At 37.5% G+C, this 9,451-nt stretch overlaps 1 protein-coding gene across 1 annotated transcript in view; it reads left to right on the top strand.

Annotated features, from left to right (window-relative positions):
• LOC101849610 (unconventional myosin-Ie) overlaps positions 1-5,467 on the top strand; it is a gene marked incomplete in the record, with an annotated part of 44,812 nt that extends 39,345 nt beyond the window's left edge. Inside the window, 1 exon segment of the mRNA XM_013081700.2 lies at positions 3,157-5,467. Coding sequence (XP_012937154.1) covers positions 3,157-3,233 — 77 coding nt within the window.
• Between the last annotated feature and the right edge of the window lie 3,984 nt (positions 5,468-9,451).

A 9,451-nucleotide genomic window follows, 5' to 3' on the forward strand; every position in this document is an offset into this window, starting at 1 on the left:
CTGTCTCTCTCTTTCCGTCTCTGTCTCTGTGTCTCTATCTGTCTGTCTGTGTATCTGTCTATCTGTCTGTCTGTCTGTCTGTCTGTCTGTCTGTCTGTCTGTCTGTCTGTCTGTCTGTCGATTGTTAGCATGCTGACAAGACACGCTGCTTGTATTTGAAAATCTCAGCACCAGAGTTGTGGGTCTTTGTGAAATTTCTTCTTATTGCACATTTTATTTTATTTTGATTTTAAAACTTTGTTAAATCTTCGTCGGAGGTCCTGCCTCTTAAATAACATAATAGTGCTGACATGGAAGTTAAACCCTGTACCATTCCACATTTTAAAATCCTCATAGCACGAGACAGTAAATTGACTGAAATAAATGTGTTTTTCCCTCTGCTTTCCACTCAGCATATTGATTGATTATTGGGGCCATTGGTTACTGGGATTTGCTTCTTTCTGGTTCTGACTTCGAACTTTTGATCTCTGCTACTTCATGTCATTTTCCTATGTTTGTTGCAAAGAGTGTGTTTGACTGGCAGTGTCTGTTGTTAATCAGGGAGAAAATGCTTTTGACTCATAAACTGTGTTTTGTGGTTGGGCGCCAGAGAAGCTGCAGAATGTGGTCGCAGAATTGTCTGATATTGTATTTGTTTTATGCTGCTGCTTGCTGGGAAGAACCTTACAAAAAATGTTGTGGGTGGTTGGAGGGCTCCATTGGTAGACCCTACTTCTTTACTTTCCTTCTGTTGTTTCAGTCTGTCTGTCTGTCTTATTTTCCCCCCAGCACTAATGACCATCATTGTGTGGATGTGCTTCTCTTTCTTCAAACTCAAACAAACAAGCAAAACATGTTTGAGGTGGTAGTTTTATCTATCTGATATGTATTCTGGTGTTTTTGTCAAGTTGACTAAACAACCTTCTAAGGGGTTTTGTGATGAAACTTTTCACTTGTTTCCACTACCTCTGTGATATCGTTGTCTGTGCTGGTACTTTGATGGCATGTTGTGGGGGTACGGTGTGTGAGTAGTCTGAACTGCTAGTAGTACACTGGCCTGTTTTTGAAAAAAGATGCCTGTTGGTTTGGAAAAGAATTTGTGAACTGATTTTGCACTGAGGGAATAACTATCAAAAACTTTATTTCGACTCCTTAATATACTTGTTTTAAAACCAAGAATTGTTACAGATCCACTTTGGTATTACTATGCAAGATTTAAAAATATCTTCTCTAACTTTGGAAAAATTATGTATATAAGTTGCAATAACTTTATATAGACTAATATTATGTTGAAAGAAACGTTCTAACTTCCCTTTTGACCGAGGTTGTTCCTTCTCATGGGTCCTGAAACATTTCACATTTTGGTATTATTTAAGAAACTGAAGTGGTTTGTCTGTGAACTTCGAATCAAAGGGGCTCAAGAAATGATTTGGTGAATAATTTTTAAAGTGTCTTTGCATCGCCAATTTCAGTGCTCTAGGCATGCAAATCTTTCTTATGTATAGTTAATTTTTGTTTCTCGCTTTTTGCAAACAGTAATTTTATAGGGTGCCATATTTTTACGGGACGTATTCACATAAAGGCTTCTGGGAGCAAGGTCTGTTAGAACAATTAAGATTTTATTTCTTTCCACAGCTTTTTATGTCATACATTTTGCTGAAATTGGTGCCAAAGACACCATCATCAAACTCATGACGTCATATCAACCTGTTTGTGAAAATGTAGCTGATAAAAAAAAAGGAAAGCTGAGAAATTTGTACTAGGTCTGTCTTAGAGCTCTGATTTTCTACTTTTTAAAATGTTGAATGTTGACATTTGAATGGCTTGATTAGTAGTCTGTATCACCTACTTAAGTTGAAATGTGAAAATTTGTTTTATATATTGGTAATGCTAATGACTTTGTTCTCTTTTTCTGCGCCCCCCCCCCCTCCCTTTTTGTGTTATGTGTGTATTTGTCTGTGTGTCTTTGTGCATTTGTGTTTGTTTGTCATGTGTGCATTTGTGTATGTTTGTTTATGTTTATGTGTGGCCCTGTTCCTGTGCATTTATGTGTCTGTCTGTCTGTCTGTCTGCCTGTCTGTCTGTCGGTCTGTGTGTATACAGGGCCCAGCGACAGAGCCTGGCCCGCCCACTGCCTGGTGGCGGTCGACCACGGCCAGCTGCCAAGCCCAAGCCCACTCCGCGTCCCCAGCTGCCACAGTGCCGCTGTCTGTACGCCTACGATGCTCAGGATACTGACGAACTCAGCTTCAATGAAGGGGACATCATTGACATTATCAAAGAAGGTAAGTGGGAGGTTGGCGTGTGCTCTGGTGTGGTTTGCTTCTTCTTTCCTAATAAACATCTATCGTCTTTATCTCCCCTCCTTCTTTTTTGTGTTTGTTACTCTCTTGTAACACCTATAATCTTCTGGCACTCATATGACCTTATGTAGTTACGAGCGCCGTAACACCTCTTCTAAAACAAAAAAAAGGTAATCATGTTAATGGTGTTGGGCTCAAACTGTGTAGCTGGTTTCTGGAAAATTATTGAGTACACAACCCCCTCCCCTGCTTGTGATTTATACGATAAGAGAAGACACAAAAGTTAGACCACGATACGTTTATACTGTCTTTGGTGCTTGTTGATTTTTTTTAGGACTAACTGATTGACCTCGGTAGTAGCATTAGAACCCCCCCCCCAAAAAAAAAAGTTCTTCCTGTTGCATCAATATTATTTTCTAATTGCTCTAAAGAAGATAAATGTGTCATGTTTTTGTTGCTCTTATGAAGTAGACTCCTCTTAGTTTTGTGTCCTAGTTGCCTTAACTCATCTTGTTCAGCTTATGTACATGTATGTAGGGTTTTTGCACTAACTTCTACGTTTCCAAAACAACTAAAATGTCCCTTACAATGTTAACAAATAGAATTCAATGTTTATTAGCCCAATAAACTTCATCAATGTTTTACATTGATAGGTTAAATAGTTTGGGCACAATGCATGTCTAAAGTTAGTGTCTCATGTTACGACATACTTTTTACCGAACTTGTGGCAAGCCAGGAGGGGACAAGCTCACTGCCAAAGGCTACCCAGGGTGAACTGGATTAAAAAAGTGCAGACATTACGTCTTACTTGTGTGCAAAATTGTTTTACACTTTAATACTTCTGAATTGTGGATGTTGAATCTGTTTGTTGCAGATGGTTCGGGCTGGTGGAAGGGACGGCTGAGGAACCGCGAGGGTCTGTTCCCCGAGAACTATGTGGAGAAGATTTGAGAGTACTGGGAGCTTTGTCATCGCTTGATTGCCATAATTATTCCACAGCATTTATGACAATTTTAAAATCAGGCGCAGGCCCAGCCTGAGATGACGATACCTTTATTTTTTTATCTTTTACTTATAAAATCTTTGGTCTCTCACTTATTCATGGTATTATTTTGATAAAAGGTGGTGAATTTTCTGTTACTCTATGATCTGACCTGATTAAATTTTGTACTGGACTGGTTCTGTTTCTCTTGTGTGTTATAATATTTGTGTCTTCTAAATTCTAAATATTTCAAGTAATTCCATATGGCAGTAGCTATAACAATGTTCTCTAATTGTCATAGGGCTGTCTTAACAACTTTTCTCTTGTTGAAAAGGGAAGTAGAGAATTCTTTAGAAATGAGCATAGCTGCCTTACATTTGTTATCTGAGACACATAACACCTGTTTTCTCAGATATTGTTGTCGGTTGCCAGTAATATTCTCTTTCCTTTCACGTGATTGATAATTTGTGCATCTTGAAGGGTGGCAATAAGTTCAAGATGACCAAGCCCTTTAATTTGAGGACAGTATTATGTCCCTTAGTCTTACAAGCTCAAAGCATGTGCATTATTGTTGTTGTTGTTGCTGCCTTCTGATTATTTCTGTAGTTCTACTCAGCTATACAAAGGGAATGTTGGGTGCACTAGTAGTCTTCACTTCAGTAAAGAAATATTTTGTCGTATAGGGAGTCCATGTGATGTGAAATTGTATGTTGTAATGTTGTCTTCAGTTAAAAATTTACAACACAGCTATATTATATTGAAGTGTTGAATTCATATGTTAATCTTGATGTGAGAATTTATTGTCATGGTCATCATCATCATATTATTATTATTATCATTATTATTACATTTTTATCTCATTGACAAGAGGTTTTGCTTGTACTTTGATTCATATTTGATTTGCTGTTGCACATGATTTCGCCTGTATGCAAAAAGACTGCTGTCTACTTTTTGTGATTCTGTAATTGCCAGGGAGAGACTAGACTTGTTCGTCTTTATCCAAAGAGCAGGTATTTGAAACCTGTCAGGTGTATGTCAAATACCCAAATAACGTGGAGTATCAAAGACGGGCAGGAGTTCTTGATTTCTATGCTCAGTTCTCTACTGTGACCACTGCCTTAAATATGTGCACATGGTGCTTTCTGTTCTATGTCTCTGTTGTAGCAAATCCAAATTGGCTTTGCATATCCTGGCCTGTGGTGCCATTCATTAGAAGAAGGAGGTCGTGCTGGGGTTTTTAGATCCTGTTAGTCACAGGAAGTTATAGCAGCATGACCACGAAAGTCTTACACTTTGTGATGTGTGTGTGTGCCAATTTTAGTTTGCAGTTTGGAGCAATGTGCTTTCAGTAATGCCTCATATTACTCACCGATACATCATTAGGGAGTTCTTATAATTTGTCGTAGGGCACAATATTGTTAGCTCTTTTGGTAAGACTGATGGCAGAGATACTGGCAGCCCATTAACTGCCTTGAGAGTGTTTATGAATCTAGGTTGCTTTGAGAGTCTGTTTTGTACCCACTGCTTCTTATTGAAGAGCCACCTAAAATTGTGTTTCAAGGGCAGGGAAATTCAAGTCCAATTTGTTCAGTTTAAACAGAAAAATGGAACAAAAAGAGGATTCCAAGTCCAAACCACTGTGATTCTTATTGATCTCTGGTCATAGAAGTTATAGACATATAATCTATGCAGCTTGAAACACTGACGCTGAAAAGGGATAATTCCTCATATTAGTATATGTGAACAGAAAAGTACTTGACCTGTAGTTGTTAATTGTCTTCCCTAAGTCTACTGTACTACAATTCTGTAACTTTACAGACATTTAATAATGATCATTGCAAAGGCCTTTGAGGCAAATGAGCTTTTGGCACAGATACAGATAGCTGCTGATGTACTTTCATTAAGTTAGAAGTGAATTGTTGTAAACACTTCCATCTGGTTTGGATTCCATTATACATGTGTCATTTTTCTGAACCATTCTCCAAGGTACAGCCACAATGTTAGTAATGTTTTGTTGTTATTCAATGGTTGCCTTGTTAGTACTCTGTGATGTTCACCTGCAGCAGATGAGTCAGTGTCTTTCCAATGAAACTTGACATGACAATTGTTTTGTGATTACTGCATCTTGTTACTGGTATTTTACAAATATCTTCTCATATAAAAATTTACATTAAATTATGTATATTATTTATGTTGAAACATAGTATGATCTTGGGTTTGCTGACTTTTTGTTACTTTAAAGCAATGTGTGAATGTTGGCAAATATGGATATGTGCTGTGTTTTAAAACAAATCTCATCGACCATGCTAGAGAAGGTTTTCTGTAGTATGTTGATCATTCCATGCCTTGAGAAAAATAATGCTTTTCTTGTCATACATATTTTTGAATGAGTACTGATACGGTTTACCATCTCTTCTTTAAGAACCTCTCCAGCTCAAGTCTATATTTTGTTTGTATGTAGACATCTTGGATTGGTATTGTCAGCGAATATAGATCTATGAACGTCCTGCTAGCTTGTGAAGCCATAGGTGTCAATGGTATGTTCAGATAGAAACTTTAAGCTCTTTGGTGACTGAGGGGCATTGGTGTGTAGCCTCTCACTATGCCTTTAATTATGAGATGGTAAAGAGTAGGACTACCCCCCGGGGCGGTGCCACTGACTGAAGTGTCTTTAGGCCATTCCCAAAGGGGGGACATTTCTCGTTCTAATGCACAGTAGAATTGTAAATGGGCTGATCCAACAATGTCATGCTCATAACTGTGCCCGAACTACAACAGGGAACTGCTGCTTTTTCTTTCCTAATCCTTACTTTCGTCATTTTCCTCTACTTCTTTTGTATGTTTGTCCACACTCTTGTGATCCGCTATTTCCGGGGTGCCTTGATAATTGAAGCAGACTTTGTAACAGAGATGAGCAGAGTAAGTCTGATTCCCTGTAAGGACTTCTCTGTTGACATCCACCCCTTGGTGTTCATATGACCTTATGCAGTTGCGAGCACCGTAAAACCCCTACTAAAACCAACTAAAAGAGTAGGACAAGTGAAGGTGTCATAGACTTTTCTTAGGCCTGACACTTTTTCCTAGTTGGTCACAATGACAAACTTGATCCTGACGCAGAAGTTAGGGGATTATTGCTGTTAATTTGTCCAAAGACTTATTGTCTTTCAGGGCCCAAGGAGTTTACCTGTGAAATGAACTACTATGTATCTTGTAGCACTTTCACCAACAACAGCTACATGAAAAAGTCAACCAAACGTTCACGTTCGCATAGCGTTGATAGTCAGCACATTCATGACTTTGTAGTTTATATGAGCTTGGGCTGTACGTATGGAAGCTATGGATTTCTTAATTCCCATTTTATTGATTATGCAGTTTGATCAACTTAACCCTTACAGCCCCAGTCACGTATATTTCCCTTACATGGTGCCAGTGACCTCAAAGTCAGTCACATATTGTTACAGATGTTATATCTGGGCCAGAGGGAAGTGAGGGCCAATTATAAAGATGCTTTAAGGGTTTACACAATCACTGAAAAATCTCCTTGTAGATGGAGGTGTGATCCCGGATTTACGATTGTGTTTTCCTTTTTATAAAGTTTGTGGTGAAGTGAATAACAATTGAGGCTGTCACCAGACAGTCTGAGTCTGGTGGAAACATTCTCAGACATTTATCAAAATCCGTGCTGTCAACATGCAAGTCGTGACTGAACACAGAAGATTTAAGTATTCAGCATCGTCTCATTTCGAATGAAGTAGTCTGAGTTACGTTTAAGGGTGTATTCGGATCCATATTTTAAAAATAGGGATCATGCGCCTAGCATGTTGCAGCACGATGGGGGAATGGATTCAAGCTTAAAGAATGGGGGAAGGGGTTGAACTGGTGATGCATTGAGTAGTCAGTGGGCATCTTATAGAGCAGTGTGAATCCTTTTCTGAGGAGATTACGAGATATGTTGGTAAATGTGGCTCGAACTGAGCCTCCAGATTAAGAGGTGCTTGAAATTAACATTTCAAGTATAGCTTTGACATTTCAAGTATAGCTTACAGCTGTGGCTTGGTATTGAAATATATGTCGCTGCTGACAACAAAAGTTTAGATAGGCAAATGAATTAGTGCTTCTCATATGTATGGAATGAGTCATGAGTGCGCTAATGAGTCTCTGCTCATGATTAAACGTTACTGATCTTTTAATTTGCCTTCATGTGATAATGTAAGTTTTTGTTTTCTATTCAGATTGGATGTACATATAGAAAGAATTGTTGTATTTCTGATATTGATTTAGTTGTCTGTCCACTATGCTTTATATTTTTTTCCCATATATTTGTTTATTTCTTTCAAATGGTGAGCTCTTTACATCTTGATCTGATTGCCACATTAATAGCTTCAAATTTTCCTTTACACATATTGCTTTTGTACATAAGATACCATTTATTAGGGCAAAATTTATAATTTTGAAAACTTTGTGTCTGAACTGTATTTTAAAAGTATATTATTTTCGTAACCTTTCCTTTTGAGAGAAAAATTTTTCTTTGACAATATTCTAAGTTTGTTGAAATCATCCACGCTCTCTCTGTCTTGAACACATTCCACTTCAGGTCTTTGGTAGCATCATGAGACCTGGGGACTATAAGCTTCTTTACAATGCACTTTTTCTATTGGTGCCTACTTATCAAGTTGCCTTGTTGCCATTTGCTAGGCCTTTCTTGTGATCATATGAATTTATCTGCCAGTGATTATATTTTGTTTGTTTGAATGAAGTGTTAGAAAAATTGAGGCTTTTGCATTAAATGTATTTCTAATGATAATGTTTCTATTTTTTCGTTGCGACATACAATTGTTCTCCAATATTGATCTCTTTCACTCATTCAGTTGATCACCAACATATGAGTCAGGAAATAGGTTTGATGTTCGGGACACTAATTACACGAAATATCTTGGACTGTTTTGTGCCTTGTAGCCTTTTTGTAGTAGTTCTGAGCTAAGTCATCTCTTACTTTTTTTCGTTCTGATGCAGCTGTTCTTCTTGCTGCATTTCATGGTATTGTTAGTATTGTAATATATAGCGTACAATCTGATACATATTACGCAAAGTTTTGCAATATTTTTGTGTGCTTTTCATGCCTTCTTGACAAAGTGTCAGAAATGTTACATATCAGGAACAGTCAGCAATAGACTTTGGTAAGAGAGAGAAGATATAGGATTATCTTGAGTAAGGTGTATAAGTTCACAACCCCGAAAATAATGTACATTTTCCCATCTAATGTATTCAAGTTTATTCTGGGCACCTTACTGTCTTATTTTGGTGTTTGTTGTATAGTTCAGATCAAACTTTGACTAAAATTGAAGCTGCTTTTGTTTTGAGCTGTTCGCATATTACTTTGTTTCTCAGGATCTTTGTCAAATTATATACTTTGTTCTTATTTTCTAATCCTTCTTTTGTTTTCATGTGATGGGCTGTTTAGTGGATGTACTGTGGTGAACAAATGGCATATTTGCGGTTGATATAGTAATAATATGTCTGTAATGTCATATAGAGAGTCTGTAAGCTTTGTGCATGCTCCTATAAATTAAGGATGAATTTAGCCTAGTGCATGTTCCTATAAAATTAAGGATGAATTAGCCTTGCGCATGTTTCTTTAAATTTAGGATGAATACGTTTGTTTAAGGATTGTTCTTTCTGAACAACGTGCCTAATTAATGCTGCTGTATTGCATTGCCACAGAGTGGCACAATTCGTTCTGAAATTCAATTGTGTGAAGATCAGCTAGTCACATGATTCGACAATGATGACTAACCGAGTGCATACTCTTTTCTATTTGAATGTAAACGTTTTTTTTGTTTTAATAGTCACAATTACTTCCAATGAGAGCGTTATAATGTTTTAACCAAGGGAGATTCTTTTGGGTTCCCTCAAGTTTGTAAAATGTCCATTGTACGCAGTTGTAGGCCTCGGGGAAAGAAGCTTATGAGGCCAGGTGAAAGTGAAAATGTTTATTTTGTATAAATTCTCTTTTGAATGGGGATGAGAAATAATTCTGATTGAGTTACTGTTCTGCATACCATATTCTCTGAGCATGTGTGCATGCACGATATTTACAAGTATTATACTTCTCTCTGCCAGTTATCTCATTCATTCATCCATTGATGTTATACACATAAGATTCTCCCGCTTTTCTTGCAAACAACCC

This window comes from Aplysia californica, unplaced genomic scaffold, assembly GCF_000002075.1.
Source record: "Aplysia californica isolate F4 #8 unplaced genomic scaffold, AplCal3.0 scaffold00142, whole genome shotgun sequence".
Lineage (NCBI taxonomy): Eukaryota > Metazoa > Mollusca > Gastropoda > Aplysiida > Aplysiidae > Aplysia > Aplysia californica.